The following is a 16,978-nucleotide window of genomic DNA, read 5'->3' on the forward strand; positions in this document are numbered from 1 at the left end:
AATTTAAAATTAAGAAGACCGTTCAAATAGTTTTGAGAAACCACATCAAAAAAACCTCACAAAAGTCCAAAGAGAGTATTGGACAAAGAAGCTCGCTCCTGAGTGAGAAAATGTGAGAACTATTCCACAGATAAAGTGAAATAGCGCAAAGGCCAATAAAGTATATTCAAATGAGAACTGATAGAAATGGTTCTCTTTCTTCTGTTTCTGCTCCTTTGAGAAAATCTGTGAAATGCGAGGCAATTTTGTTGTTTAGTCGTTTTGTCGTGTCCCACTCTTTGTGACCCCATGGACCAGAGCACACCAGGCCCTCCTGTCTTCCACTGCCTCCCGGAGTTTGGTCAAATTCATGTTGGTCGCTTCGATGATGCTGTCCAGCCATCTCATCCTCTGTTGTCCCCTTCTCCTCTTTCCTTCACACTTTCCTAGCATCAGGGTCTTTTCCAGGGATTCTTCTCTTCTCATGAGATGGCCAAAGTATTGGAGCCTCAGCTTCAGGATCTGTCTTTCCAGTGAGCACTCAGGCTTGGTTTCCTTTAGAATGGATAGGTTTGTTTTCCTTGCAGTCCAGGGGACTCTCAAGAGTCTCCTCCAGCACCACAACTCAAAAGCATGAATTCTTCGGCGGTCAGCTTTCCTTATGGTCAAGCTCTCATTTCCATACATCACTACTGGAAAAACCATAGCTTTGACTATGTGGACCTTTGTTGGCAAGGTGATGTCTCTGCTTTTTAAGATGTTTTCTAGGTTTGTCATTGCTTTCCTCCCAAGAAGCAGGTGTCTTTTAATTTTGTGGCTGCTGTCCCCATCTGCAGTGATTTTGGAGCCCAAGAAAGTAAAATTTGTCACTGCCTCCATAATTCCCCTTCTTTTTGCCAGGAGGTGATGGGACCAGTGGCCATGATCTTAGTTTTTTTTTAATGTTGAACCTCAGATCATTTTTTGCACTGTCCTCTTTCACCTTCACCCGGTTTGGGATTCCTCCAGTCCTGCCTTTCTCGTGATGTATTCTGCATATAAGTTAAATAAGCAAAGACAATATACAGCCTTGTCATACTCCTTTCCCAATTTTGAACCAATCAGTTGTTCCATATCCAGTTCTAACTGTTGCTTCCTGTCCCACATATAGGTTTCTCAGGAGATAGATAAGGTGGTCAAGCAGTCCCATTTGTTTAAGAACTTGCCATAGTTTGCTGTGATCCACACAGTCAAAGGCTTTTGTGTAGTAAATGAAGCAGAAGTAGACTTTTTCTGGAATTCTCTGGCTTTCTCCATAATCCAGTGCAAGTTAGCAGTTTGGTCTCTAGTTCCTCTGCCCCTTCTAAATCCAGCTTGTACTTCTGGAAGTTCGCAGTCCACATACTGCTGAAGCTTGCCTTGTAGGATTTTGAGCATAACCTTGCTAATGTGTGCAATTGTATGGTAGTTGGAGCATTCTTTGGCACTGCTCTTCTTTGGGATTAGGATGTAGACTGATCGTTTCCAATCCTCTGGCTACTGCTGAGTTTTCCAAACTTGCTGACATATTGAGTGTATCACCTTAACAGCATCATATTTTAATGTTTTAAATAGTTTTACTGGTATGCCATCACCTCCACTGGCTTTGTTGTTGGCCGTGCTTTCTAAGGCCCACTTGACTTTACTCTCCAGGATGTCTGGCTCAAGGTCAGCATCTACACTATCTGTGTTGTCTGGGACATCTAGATCTTTCTGGTATAATTCCTCTATGTATTCTTGCCACCTCTTCTTGATGTCTTATGCTTCTGTGAGGTCCCTAACATTTTTGTCCTTTATCATGTCCATCTTTGCACAAAATGTTCCTTTGATATCTCCAATTTTCTTGAACAGATCTCTGGTTTTTCCCTTTCTATTATTTTCCTCTATTTCTTTGCACTGTTCATTTAAGAAGGCCCTCTTGTCTCTCCTTGCTATTCTTTGGAAGTCAGCATTCAGTTTTCTGTAACTTGTCCTATCTCCTTTTAATTTTGTTTTCCTTCTCTTCTTTGCTATTTGTTTGAGTTTTATTTATTATACTGTCATAGACCCGAAAATTCAAAGATAAAAACATTATATAAGATATACAGAATAAGTAAGTTGTTAGAACATATGAACAGTATAAAACCTGAGTCATGTGATTGTCTTAATATAGCATTTTATGAATTCTTAAAACTGAGAATGAAAACTTAACCACTGACTGTATTATTAATTGGTTCTCTCCAGAGAGAGAACTGTGATTGATGGGTGTCACTAGCTGGTCTTTTGTGTGCAGTGATCACTGGTCCTTGTGGCTGGGTAGAGTTTGTTGACCTTTTGCAGGCGGCATTTTTTAGAGCCAGGAGCAAGGCTTTGTTGAGTTTTAGATGACACCTATCAATCACAGTGACAGATAATCTCTCCCCCTTATCACAACAATACACCCACAACAAAAACATGCTGATCACCATAATCACCCAATCTCCTGAAAAGGACAAAAGCTGATCCCACAGCTATAAATACTCAACTATCCAACAAACTGCAACAGAGCACAGAAGATGCCGGCCGCAGAAACTGGCAAAACTTTAGGAAGAAAAACCTTAAGAACACCGCCAAACAGCCCGGAAAACCCACAACAACCAACCTTTACCTTTACCCTTAAGATAATGAGTACCTGGTAATGAGCAAGAAGGACAGTTTCTAAGATAAGATAGATAAAATAGATAAGATCATAGCATTTTCACCAGAGAGAATGAAACATGGCCCTGCCTACAGCTGAAACTTGGGCTTCCAGCTGCAACAATAGATTCAGAATAAAACTTTTTCATCATTCCTGCTGTTGTCTCTTTGAATACATACAGTAAATTGCCACTATTATAACTTGATCTTGTTTAGAATTGCCTTCATCAGTTTGTGTGGATCTAGCTTTGTACCATCGCACTATATTGTGTGAACAGTGAGGAAAGTAAACCTACGTCAAAAAAGGAATAATGAGAAACTAACAAGCATGGTAGACCTGAGTGACATCTCTACTTGAAGTTAAGTGGGAATCACTTATATACAATCTTCAGATTCCCATGTCCTGCAGTAATCTTTTAATTTAATTCTAAGAAAACATTGCAAATCTCATAAAAGATATTACTTGTGAATATTCAGTGGGTTGGGAAACTCCCTCTCCTTCGGGGGAGTGACTCTTCCCACAAAGAATGAGGTTCACAGCTTGAATCTGCGTGGACCTGGATCTCACCATGGAAACCCAGGTGACATCCGTGGTCCAGGCAGCCCATTTCCATCTTCGGAGGATTTCCCAGCTGCATCCCTATCTAGACGTGGGGGGCACTCACAACGCTGATTCATGCCCTTGTAATCTCAAGAATAGACTACTGCAGTGCTCTCTACGTGGGGCTACCCTTGAGGCTGATGCAGAGACTTCAACTGGTCCAGAATTCAGCAGCCAAATTAATCTGGGTGAAGAAATTCCTGCACATCTCCCCCACTCTGGCCACCCTTCATTGGCTACTTCAAGGTTATGATGATAACATTCAAAGCCCTAAATGGTTTAGGACCTCGATATCTATCAGAACGCCTTCTCCCAGCCAGATCTGTCTGTAATACCCGTTCTTCACAGGCAGGGCGGTTGAGGGCCTTGACCTGGAAGGAGACTCAGAGGGAAAGAATGGGAACCTGGGTCTTCTCGGCAGTTGCCCACCATCTGTGGAACAACCTGCCCATCCTGGCACCCTTGCTGGATGGGTTCAAACGAGCATTGAAGACTTGGCTGTTCCGCCAGGCTTTCCCTGAGTATTACATTTTTGAGATCTTGGCCTCCCTTTTTTACCATCCTTTTTGCCATCCTTGTCATCATCCTTTTACCACCTTCATTCCCATCTGTTTTAATTTACCCTGCTGGTTATTATATTTGTTGAATGTATTTATTATTTTAATTTTTTTATCCTGTCTTTGATATTGTGTTGTTTATCTTGTTGCTAGCCGCCCAGAGTGGTCTAGTTGCTAGATGGTGCGGGGTATGAATCCAATAAATAAATAAAATATTCTGGCTAGATGTTAAATATATAAATAAATTAGCAGTTGCCTGGAATTTATGACTTGAGCACTGAAACCTTCCTGATGCATGCAGTGCCAGCTAAATTAAGGGTTATAGCTGTTGTTGATTTGAAAAAGAGTATGTTTACAAAATGATTAAAGACAGTTCTAATGAGAGAATGTAGAAAGAGAGCTCAGTCAAGGTCTACCTTTTTGCCTTACTTTTTCACTCTGTCAGCAAAATTCCCAAAGGCACAATACTAGCATCAAAGTATTGTCCTCTGTAAGGGATAGTCAATGATGAAAGCACGTACAGTGGTGCCTCGCTTGACGATGATAATCCATTCCAGAAAAATTGCTGTACAGTGAAATTGTCGTCAAGCAAAAAAAAAATCCATTGGAATGCATTGAAAACCGGTCAATATGTTCCAATAAGGGAAATTTATTTATTTATTTATTTTATTTATTTATTACATTTATACCCCGCCTAACTGGTCATATTGACCACTCTAGGCGGCTTACAACACACAAAGGAAATAAATATATAAAAACAATATCTAAATAAAAGGAAGTTTGTAGATAATTAAAAATTTGATAAGATGGAGAAAGAGAACATAGTAATGAAAGTTTGTGCAGTTTGTGCATACGCTCCCTGTCTTGTGAAATGAGGTCAGCAAAACAACAGGGGCCATTTTGAGAGCCTCCGATCAGCTGTTTTTAGATCGTCGTTTAGTGAAAAATCGGTTCCCAAAGCAGGGAACCAATCGTCGTTAAGCGGATTTTCCCCATACAAACATCATTTTGCGATCCCTATAGCGATCACAAAATACTCATCGTCAAGCGATTTCATCGTCTAAAGAGGTAATAGTCAAGTGGGGCACCACTGTATGAGCAACTCTTACCTGGAGCCAGTTCTGTAGTTTGGTTAAATTCTGGCTCTCAGTATAAATCCATATAGAGCATATAGAGAGAGTTATAAAGTACATTGGCAGGTGGTTCATTCACAAATCTAAGTAGTAGGTTTAATGGGAAAGCCAGATGTCTGTGAATTTTTGGAGACAGCAGAATACAATTGGATAGTTAACCAGCACTGGTGTAGCAATGCCTAAAGGTATAATCTGCTGCAGTGCCATCAAACTATTTCGCCGTGCAGGAGGGGTATACTTCACACTTGTGTTAGGTCAAGTAATCTTACAGAATGACTTAAAAGGTTTGTTTTGTGCCTGTTTTGATTAACGGAGCTGTTTTAGCTCAGTAGCTGGTCAATTAATCAATTAGTTGATGGAAAAACAATATTGAAACGCTCAGTATGACATTAATTTCCCTGAGGCTCATGTTGCAGGGCGAATTCTCTGTTAGAAATTCTTAAAACCTGGTGGATGCTGCCGCCTACATAGTAATGTATCTCTCCAGGCCTCCAGGGTATTTCCATGTGTCATAATTTGGTACAGGCCCAACAGGCAAGGAAAGAACTGCTTTAATTCTCTTTCTTTGTATCCCTTGGTCTGTGTGCCTGCCCAAATGCAACCGCCTATATGGCAAGTAAACCAAATATCCAGCAGATGTGTCAATACGCTCATGCACAGCATGCACCCAAGCAGCACAGAGCAGTGGGGCGATGAAGAAGCAGGACATGGAAGACCTGGTCCTTGCTCAGCTTTGAATTAATTATGAAAAGCTTTCTCTGAAATTATCAGTTGGTACACTCATCACTGTTGCGTGCCAGTTAAATATGTATACCTGAAATTTAGTTCCTTCATGAGGAGGAATGAGCTGGACCCACAATTTGCCTGTCCCAGTGCTAGACCAGGAAGAAAAAGCTAATATCTGTTCACTTCAGCTGGAATGTTGTAAGTAATGGCTCATGCCGTCCAGTCAGTTCTGATTTTTGACGATCCTCTTCAGGGTTTTCCAGGCAGAGAATAATCAGAAGTGATTTACCATTGCCTTCCTCTGGGGCCACCCTGGGACTGTGCAGCTTGCCCAAGGCCACATTGTGCCTCCTGCTCTACTTGCAAGAGACACAGTGGGAAATTGAACCTCCAACCTCTGGCTCCACAGCCAGATACCTAAACCACTGAGCTATCGAACCAGCTTGCGACAGCATAAAAGTGAGTGTATTTAGACAAAACAGTGGTCTGAGCTCTTACCTTTAACAGTTACCTATATTGGATGCAAGGGAGAAAATTGACAGAACTCCAGGAAAAGGGCAGTGCGTACTGTTTTCTATAATTGAAGTTCAATATCAATTAGCCTTAGTCCTCAAAATATCTTAACCATTTCAGTTCCTACTCCTTTCATTTTTATGTTTGAACGCATTTATATTATTGACCATCAGCAATAATAAATTCAGTTATATAAATAGCAAATGAGATGGCAGTACTATTTCACGATTATCCACCATTTTAGACTGCTGTTCTCAAAGAAATGAGTACTTACTCTCTTAATCAGTTTTAAAAATGTATTTCATATACAGTGGTGCCTCGCTTGACGACAATAATCCGTTCCAGCAAAATCGCTGTAAAACGAAATCGTTGTCAAGCGAAAGTAAAAAACCCATTGAAATGCATTGAAAACCGGTTCCAATGGGCGAAATACCTCATCGTGCAGTGAAGATCCTCCATAGGGCGGACATTTTCCAGTGCCTGTTAAGCAAGGAATCCGTCCTAAATACAGTGGGGAGCCATTTTGCACAGCAGGGAGCCACTTTGAGAGCCAGCGACCAGCTGTTTTAAAATCATCGTTTAGTGACGAATCGGTTCCCGAAGCAGGGAACCAATCATCGTAAAGCGAATTTTCCCCAGTTAAACATTGTTTTGCGATCTCAATAGCGTTCGCAAAAATCTCATCGTAAAGTGGATTTGTCATGGAGCGGGGTAATCGTCAAGTGGGTACCACTGTATTGATTAAACTGGCATATATAAAAACAGTATATCTGGAGCAAGAAGCCACCGCTGCCACAGCTTTCAACATCCTTTCTTCATTTTAAGACAATGGGTGTATGTCATAGCAGGCATTGTCTTAGTAGTGCCAGTTAATCATGTATGAGTACGTACATACATGTATATAACTAGATTTCTTCACATAACAAGATTGTTTAGAATAGAATGTCTCAGTTAATTCCACTGAAAAGCATGGTGTTCAAAACAATAGGTTGGAAAGCGTATGTTGTACATAAAACTGGCTTAATTGTATATAAAACTCATCCCCTGGATGCTACAGTCTTCAAGTGAGGAATATACCAGTTAGAACCAGAGCATGAAATCTCCCAGAGGTAGGGAAGTGTTTTGAAAGGGGTTTGCTTTCCACCTTTTCAGCTCCCTTGTCAGCTTCGACTCCCATATTCTGTATTAATTCAGCTCTTTTCTGTGTAAACTCTCACCGTGTTTTATGGCTTAATTTTTCCCCAGAGCCCAACTTCATCGCTGCCTATGACATTGGTTTGTTCACTTACTTCTTTTTCCGTGAGAATGCTGTGGAACATGACTGTGGGAAGACTGTTTATTCTCGTGTGGCAAGGGTTTGCAAAAATGACATTGGGGGTAGATTTTTGCTGGAAGACACGTGGACAACGTTCATGAAGGCTCGACTGAACTGCTCTCGCTCTGGAGAAATCCCATTTTACTACAATGAACTGCAAAGCACTTTTTATCTTCCTGAACAAGATCTGATCTACGGAGTTTTCACTACTAATGTGTGAGTTTGTTCTTTCTCTTACTTGCTGCTTGTTTCCTTCCGGTGCTTGCCTTCCCTTTCATGGGAATGGGATCAATGTTTCCTTTTGTGCAGCAAGTGGGAGGGGTGCAAATACAACATGCAAGACCCTGCAAATGTAAAGAGCTTTTTAATTGAAAAAAAGAGAGTATGAATTCTGGGACAGAAGACTGGCTGGCAGTATATGCTTTAATCATCTCATTTTGCATTAGTAGCAGGCGCACCCTTCAGAGTGATGGGTAATGTGGGCCTTTGATCATTCATGGTGAGTGGAAGGAAAGGGCAAATAAAAGGAGACCTGTTATGCTTCCCTTTGGCCTCACACTTTCAGAACTCCGCTTTCTCAGTGGCATTACCTGCTTGGACATTGTAAGGTTGGAAATGTCTTTCTTGAGCAAGATTGCATCAGGGGTAGGTGAAGGACCTTGATTAAACTGCAGTTGGAGAAAAGGTCAGATCTCTTTCACACTTTCTGATGCTAGCATATTCTTTTATGAAGTCTGCTAGCTAACTTACAGTTTGCAAAATAACTGGCAGCTGGCAGCTGTACAGCTTACATTTAAACTGGCTGAACGATAATCATTGTGATTAAAAAAAAATGAACAAAAGTCACTTGCCCCTCTCAAGTATAAGCACGTGGAATGCTTGTGTCTGATCTGAAGACAAGGTCACCAGATCTCTAACATGCAAGGATATGGGAGCAGAATTTATCTATTGTTACTCCCAGGATCAGTGTTTTGGTAGTGGGGTCAAAATGTGAAATTTTGTCTGTATAGAGTGTTAAAATAATTAAGGGGGGTGTAGAAAAAGTAGACCTGAAAATAAAAGTGCTTTTAGAATTGAGAATTGAACAGTAGTTTGCTGTAGTCATTGCAAAACAATTAGCTAGTTCCCCACCTAAGCAAGGTCACTCTATATAACACTCCTAAGAGCTGAATTTGTTTACGTTGCAGGGTATAAATATGGTGGCAGCCTGTGCAGGTCCTATATTTACAATATTCTGGCTTGCCAGGATGTTGGTGTTACAAAATCTCAGTATTACAAAATCCTAGTGAATCAGATGTTTTATGTTATAGAGCCTTGGTGCTCCAAGCTTTGCAGAATTTTACTCAAAACAATGATGTGATCACCATAGTGGCAGCTTGCCATATTCTAAGTTACAAACCCTTGGAGTTACAGTGGGTGCAACAACAATATAATTTCCTATTGAAAAATTGTTCTTGGAATTCCAGGCCCCTGGAGAAAAGACTGTTTATAGTTAGAAGGGAAGTTGAACAACTGAAATAATTATAAATATGAGGAGATAAGGCATACACACATAAAAGAATTCATCACATCATTGCAACTCCATACCACTTTGGGTGTCAGACATCAAAGAGGAATAGTCTTATAGCTGTGCAGCAACAAACTTCATTTCCAGATTCTAGCAACACAGTCATCATGGATTTTCCTCCATTGATTCAAACTGGTTTGACTGGGTGAGCATCTAAAACGATTATGTGTGTGTGTTATTAATATGCATTTTAAAAACATTTTATTTTTGATATTTTTAAGATATGTATTTTATGATTTTTAAATGTACTTTTGGCTATAAAGTCCTGGTTTTTTAGAATGCATGCTATTGCAATTTTGAAACATATTTATAACTTGATTTAAGTTGTGCCTACCACTTACATTTTGTTTTTGAATGTACTTTTGTTTGCAACTTCTCATAGTTGTAAGAATTTTGGATGGCAATCATACAAACTACAGTTTTTCCATAGCTGTAAGTCTTTTGGATGTTTCTGAACTTGGAAGCATTTTTCTGCTTATGGAACACAGAAGCAGTGTAGAAGTAAAGCTTGTAGAATTAGACAAGCTGTTGATAGTTGAATTTGTATGATTGAAAATGGTTGTTTGGTTTCATTCTGGAATTAGCCCTTATTTAGGATAAATGCCAACTGTGCTTAACACAGCTTTCTGTTTTTTCCCCCTAAAGGTCTATAAAGTGCTGTTGGGGAGATGTTCAGGTGTCAGAATCTCTGACTTGACAGTGGTGGTGATGCTGGTAGTTACAATAGCTTTGTTGCATTGTGATGCTTGCAGAGAAACCTGGTTGGACTCAGCTTGATTCACTAGGCATCTTTTTTTTTCTTTTACAAGCATTCAAGGCCCCTTTTGGTGTTGGAGGATTTATATGGCCCATGGCAGTTGCCATGACAACCAAGAAATGAGGCAAGGAGGAGGCAGCTGCTGGTGACAGGGACTCCTATATGGAAGATGAAAGGACATCCAAGTAGCACAAGTGGGGTCAAAGGAGGTGCACTACATTGATAGTACTTGGCGGGATGTAGGAAAGGAGTGAAGGATGGATTGCAGGAGCAGTTCTCCAAAAGAGTAGTAGGCTGCAAGGGTCCCTTCCAGGTGAATTTACTAGTCTGGGAATCTGCCATTTGAAGCTGCCATACACTCCTCCCTAAATAATAACATGGTCTGCTACATCTCATACCTTGATGAATAACTTTTTTTGTGTCTATGACCTCAGAATGCAAACAACGGAGACAGTAGGTTGAGGAAGTCTTAGCAGTTCATTGGAAACAATGCTATCAAAAGACCATTGGGAAATGTACAGAGCTTTGCACTGAATTGGGAATTGTGACCTGCAGGCTGCATTTTTTTCCTCTAGGAATTCAAAAGTTGGCCTTGGCCCTTCCTTTGAAAAACAATAGATTTTTCATGTAACAGTCTCCTTCTCTCCTCTATAGCAGCCATTCTCAATGGGGACCATATGACCTTTGTTACATTTGAAGCAGGGCACAGACTGGAAACAGTTCTTCACACACCACCTTATAAAGTTCGTTATGCAGTTTATACAATCCTGATTCAGCTTATATTTCTTTCATATTGTGTTTATGGCCCTGGCCAATAAAAGATTGAGAAAGTTTGCTCTATAGTGTGTGAGAGGCCATTTAGGTTCTTCCCCTCGAATTTTATTTTTTAAAAACTGCCACTAGATGGCATGAGAGGGCATTGTAAATTTGTAAAAAATGTTTTTAAAAGAAAAATGTTATGAGAGAAAAGAGTGTGTTGGAATGGGTGTAGCTCTCTTAGGTTTAGAGGTGGGCATACGTCATCTCAGAGCTCTAGAGTTTGCCCAGTCCTGTTTTAGAGTAATATTTTGTGAACTTGAACAGATCTTTAAACTCTAATAATTCTAAGATAAAACAATTGGTTATTTGTATTCTCAAAGGCTTTCATGGCCAGGATCCAGTGGCTGTTGTAGGTTTTTCAGGGTGTTTGGCCATGTTATGAAGGTTTTTCTTCCTAACGTTTCACCAGTCTCTGTGGCTGAAATCTTCAGAGGACAGGATTTCTAACTCCTATCCACACAGGAGTTCTGTGGGCACTGTATGTTTCCCTCCCTCACCTCCTCTGGGTGATTGATTGTCCACTCGCTGGCAGCAGTGTGCATCCTTCCTCTTCCTTCTCTGGTGGCCACCCACTCAGATGAAGAGGCAGAGCAAGAAAGCCTACAGTGCTGCCTCTGAGTGGGTGATTGGCTAGAGGATGTGGGGGAGGGAAGTGTGCAATGCCGATGGAACACTGGGCGGGTGCCATGTCACACCGGGCTAAATCACTAAACAGTAATTTGTGCCCATCTCTAATAGGGATTTAGTGGGTCCTGTAAAATCTCCATTAATTTAGTGAATTTGTATGATTTACTACATTAAGCTACATGACTTTGGCTGCTGAGCTATCCAGCCAACCTACCAACGCCTTAAAAAAGGGGTTTTGGTTATAAATTGTGATTATTCTTGGTGGTAGCAAGGTTTCATATATTCTTAATTACTCGAATATCTGAATTCTCTTTGAGTGGTTTTATATTTAATTATTAATTAAGAAGGTGAAATTTGATTATTTTCTGTGTAGACAGGACCAGGCTATCTAGACATCAGATTATGGAGCCTTCCTACTGTAATCAACTGAATTAGCCACTTGTGGAGAAGAGGATTTCTTGAACTAATAGTTACCTGAAAAAGCTGTACTCAGTTTTGTAGCATATGACCTACCCTTGGCAGAAGTGAGAAGTTGCCATCAGAGAGAGTTGGTCTCAAAATATTTCAAGGTCAGTTTCCCCAAAAATACTAAATTGTGCAGGTGACTTGTTAAGAGCCATTAAAGACTCACAAACCTCTATAAAAGCATAACTTCTAGGGGTTTTTGTTGTTGTTTTGGGCTCATGATGCATTGTAGTGCTCCAAAAACAGTTGTTTGCATGGCCTTTTCTTTTTTGAATTGCACATTGGCCTCAGCATAATAGCTGAAGGATGGGCACAGTCAAACTACACACTGGTAGCAGACCTGTGAACTTTAAATATGGATCTGTCTTGTCAGGTTGGGAGTAGAAATGAAGTTTAAAGTGCAGTGATGCTGAATAGCCAAAGGGTATTTTGGCTTCTGCTGCTGTGACGTTTTAACTGATATGATTTTTTTTTATTACTCTTATATGATTTACTGTTACTTTTGTTTGATTTTATCTGTTTTGTTAACCGCCAAGAATAGTGTTTTATACTAATGGGGTGCTGCAGATGTGTATGGAATGAATGAATGAATGAATGAATGAATGAATGAATGAATGAATGAATGAATGAATGAATGAATGAATGAATCTTTCCCCTTCAGCTGCTTTGAAGTTTAGCTGTTGATGAAAATACACTGGCTGACATCTAGTAGCTTCACTTATACCACATAAGGCTTATGGCATCATCAGCCAATTTTGGATTCCCCACCAAAACCTCTGAGGCTCATTGGGGGGGCCATGGGATGGGGTGGGGAAGCCTTTAATTTACAAAAATTGCTGCCAGCAGTATGATTTACACTATTGGATTTAAGAGTTACTCTACTGGAATTCAGTCATTGTAGGGGCGGGAAGAGTTGAGCAGGAACATATGGCTGGTGGGACCTTTACAAGGATGGTAATATTCCTAAATAGCACACAGTGGCTTAATACCTTTAGATATAGATGAGTCTTATGTGCCTACACATGAAAGCTGCTCCTCATAAAATGAGTGAAAAAGCCAGGGATTAACAGCTTTGGAACAAACCAATGTGTGAACCGATAGTTCAAAGTTGGCATTACATCTTAAATTGTGTCAGTGCTGTTAACTGTAGTTTTCCATTCCTGCCTGGAAGTTGACTGAAGACTTCTGATTTGTTTGCCTGCACAGGGAGAGAGATGAAGACACTATGTGTCAGGGTTCAAAGCTTATTCATGCTTCGGCTTATTAAACGAAGATGATAGTCTGAACACGGGATTCAAAAGCAGTAACTTTTACCATACTTTCTGAGCTGATCTTTAATGTGACTTCTTCCATTAGTTGACATTTACACAGAATATAATATGGATTTCTCTTTCACATCTCATAATTGTTTCGCTATCTGGCTGTGAAGCCAGAGGTTAGGAGATTGATTTCCCACGGTGCCTCCTGTGAGTAGAGCTAGCCTGTGTGGCCTTGGGCAAGCTACATAGTCCTGGGATGCCCCCAGAAGAAAGGAATAGTGAACCACTTCTGAGTATTCTACCTGGAAAATCCTGAAGAGGATCACCATATGTCAGAATTGACTTGACAGCACATTATTATTTTAATTGTTCAGACCAGCTATTCACAGTGGGGGCCATATGGCCCCCTGGGTGGCCTTGGCACATTTGAAGAAGGCCCTAGACTGGAAACAATTTTTCGCACACCACATTATAAGGTACGTTATGTGACTTATATAATCCTGATTTGGCCTGTATTTCTTTCATATTGTGTTTATAACCATGTCCAAAAACAAGTTTGAAAGTGACTGGTTTAGACGACTGCCTTGCTAATGGGTGAAAAAGGAGCAAAGGCACTTTCCCTTTCTTCTCTGCAAGAAAAAAAGCATTATGCAACTCCTCTAGAAATAAATAGACAAATTATAATTAATAATACAGAAACCTAAATCACACAGAGACTTTGTTTGATGACATAGTGTTATTTCAGGTATTCAAAGGAGGGGAAATGTTCCAGTTAGTTGGGTACTTGGACAAGTACTGTAACGGCGATTATCTGTCATGACCTCTGCCTGCAAAGTGAGTACTATGACCACTGTATAAAGGATACGTTCTTTTAAAATCTTGAAGCACATTTACTTTGAAAGATGTAGAAAAATATATGAATGTCCCCACAGCTTAAAGCTTCCCATTTAATGGTGTTACGAGCATTTTTTACAAAAAGTGGGCATCAGCCAGCATGATGCACTTTGTTGAGGGAAAACCTACTCTGGTTTATTGTTCATTGTTGTGTGCTGTGGAGCTCTGCCAGCAGGAAACATGGCTATTTATGGAAGCGAATTATCAAATATTTAAACAGTCATTATTAAAATTTCCAGGAGGGTCACTGAGTCTCCATTTAAAGCCTCTGGACTTGACCCATTTTCTCGACACTCAGATTTAATCATAAGTGAGCCTGCATATGGAAGGTAGGCTTGCCCCTTGAAATGAAGCAGTAGAAAATGAGAGTAGCAGCAGAGTAATTGTGTGAAGTATAGATGTGTCTATGCATTTTTCCTCTCTCTTATCTACCCTCTTCCAGACCATATGACTCTTGTGATATTTGTCCTGGTCCTTGTGACGCTCATATGGCGCACACATGGATTGCAGTGCAAGAGGAGCATGGAAGAAAGTTCAACAAAATCGTGTCAGAAGAGTATCGTTGCTCCAAGTGTCTCTTCCTAGATATGTAGTTGTGGGCTTAGGATCCATAGTGAGAATGAAGTTCACATGCAGACTTCCCTCACAATTTTTGACTCAGCTCTGAGAGGTTATGTGTACATTTCATCTTGTAACTTTCTTCCAGAATGCTAGACTTGGGCAATGGTATTTGCGCCCTGGAACCCACATTACATTAGCAGTAGATTGTAGTTACATTTTGATATATAAGAGAATTCATACCGTTGATAGGATAATGAGCTATTATTAAGCCATTATTAAGAAGGTAAGATTACAGCAAATTAAAGGTTTGTGCAGCAGGCACTATTCAGTTTGATAGCTGGCACATATGCAAAAGCCATGACCTTCATTATACATGTTCCTATTAGTGTAACTGAGAAAAAGAGTGGAAGTTTGTAGTGGGATCAAGAGGAGATACATTAACTTCGCAGTTGAAATCTGCTATATATATAAGGTGCTGCACCTGGAGGACCTAAGCACTATCGTATGATGCAGACATGGAAAAATCAAAGCTGTATCCCCAAATTCTTACAATTTCTTGGGACAAGCTTCTTTATTTTAGTAAATCAGATATGGCTCAGCAGCATTTGTTTGGTCTCCGAAGTTAGTTGATCGCAGTGATATAGATTAGGTATCGTGGGAAAACCATGTTATATTCATAAACAAAATAGAAAAATGCAATAGGAAGGCTGTTATACAGTATACTGTAGCACTACAATATTCTGTAGTACTGTTGTATTTTTTTTCTCTTTGAAATTTTGCAGTGCTTGAATCAACCTTATGGCTATTTCCAGATCACTGATTTTATGGGCATCTTCGTCCATCTTTCATGCTCTGCTGGTGTATCTTTCAGTAGACAAGAGCTGTATATCCTGAAAGGCTTATTATTTCAGCCAATGTGCCACATCTAATGACAGAAAGCGGTAGGGTAATCAAAATTACCCTCTGCAGCTCTGATTAAAAGCTTAGGTTGTGAAATGTTTTCCCGCTTGTTCTGGCAACACCACTGCAATCTCTAATAATACTCCATTTTATTTAAGACAATTATTTATCTTCTTTTTTCTTCTTGTTCCTGAAGGCATTAACTTGTCATTTGTCATTAGCTTTGTTTAAAGGCTTGCCTTCTACGAACATGGAACATGTCAATAGCAGTCGAAGACCAGTGAAGAAAGGTTTAGCATGTGGTGCTTTGACAAGCTCAAAGGCAACTTTTGCATTGCTCAGTGAAATGGAAGGATGGCTGTGAGGTGAAAGAGGGAGAGGGAACACGCAATCTTGAAATAACATTTCAGAAGTGATGTCTTGCTCTTCCTTTGGCAGAAGGCAGATTTTTTTTTGTCTACTTGAGGCTGATATAATTCTTAAGATGAATGTTTTTAAGGTAGAGGACTTATCAGAAGATAACTTTGCTAGTTTGTAGTAACAGAGAAAAGTGTGGTAAAGCCTTTCAGCACAACGAAATTTCAGTGAACCTGCAGTCTGGTTTCTGAGGTGGATGCTACAACATAGTGGTATGCTTGAGATTCTGTCTTGCTGGTGGCTCCTCTTATCATAGAAGGAACAGAAGGAAGAACAATGTGGAAGTACACATACTCTTTCTCTATGTAGTAGAACTTCTGGTGGGGGACATCGTTCACTTATTACTTGCCTAAGATCACATAGCTTACATATCCTTAAATAATTAGTGGTTTAGTAAAAATGTGTTCATTTCATAGCACTTCAGGCTCCTACCATTAGAAACCATGATATGTAAAGCAGTCTTTCAGACATTTACACAGCATGATGATGAAGGTCTGAAAAGTAAATACATCCAGATTATATTTTGTATGCAATTTTGAAGATTACCTCTTCTTTACTTGTTCTCTTTCTCTCCAGATTTTAAAATAACACATATTTTGAATCCTCAGCTGGGCTTTACAAAGGGAGGCCTCTTAATCTGGAGCTGTGGGAAGTGACTCTTGAAAAATTACAAAACCTCAGTTTTATTTCCTTGTCTATTAAGCATGAATAATCAAAGCTTACCTCAAAGAATTGCTTCCAGAGAGCTAACATGATTGTGAAAGGACATAAAAAGGCAAAGCCTTTGAGGGACAGAATCCAAACGAAGAGAACTTTATTCACAGGCTTTGCTGTGTTTCGTTGTCTTTCTTTGCATTTGCCGTTGAGATGGGGGTTGCCTACCGGCACCACTGTTCTATTTCTGGTACGAAATACACATTTTCCACAATATATTTAAATGTCTAAGTGCCTTCAGTTCAGCGGAGTAGTTGGCCTCAAGTTGAGAGTGATTGGAGTGTGTGTTGAGTAATCATCACACTGTGATTAAGTGACTGCAGCTCCAGTTTTTACTGGTCACCCATCCACTGTAAGTGATCTTGAATATGTGCTCCTAGAGATTAAATCATGCTGTATTTAAATTCCCGTGTCTGTTCTAAAGGGCCACTGCTTCTGCCAGACTACTGAAGTCTTCGGAGAGAGCAGAGCCCTGAAGAGATTATCCTTTCTGTCACTTAT

General features: G+C 40.1%; 1 protein-coding gene across 9 annotated transcripts in view; it reads left to right on the plus strand.

Moving 5' to 3' along the window:
* Positions 1-16,978, plus strand: part of SEMA5B (semaphorin 5B) — a 506,649-nt gene that overhangs the window by 374,576 nt on the left and 115,095 nt on the right. For all 9 annotated transcript variants that reach the window (XM_072985220.2, XM_072985226.2, XM_072985227.2 and 6 more), the window contains one exon: positions 7,428-7,713. In XM_072985220.2, coding sequence (XP_072841321.2) covers positions 7,428-7,713 — 286 coding nt within the window. The remainder of the gene's footprint in view (positions 1-7,427; positions 7,714-16,978) is intronic.

Source organism: Pogona vitticeps, chromosome 1 (genome assembly GCF_051106095.1).
Source record: "Pogona vitticeps strain Pit_001003342236 chromosome 1, PviZW2.1, whole genome shotgun sequence".
Classification (NCBI taxonomy): Eukaryota; Metazoa; Chordata; class Lepidosauria; order Squamata; family Agamidae; genus Pogona; species Pogona vitticeps.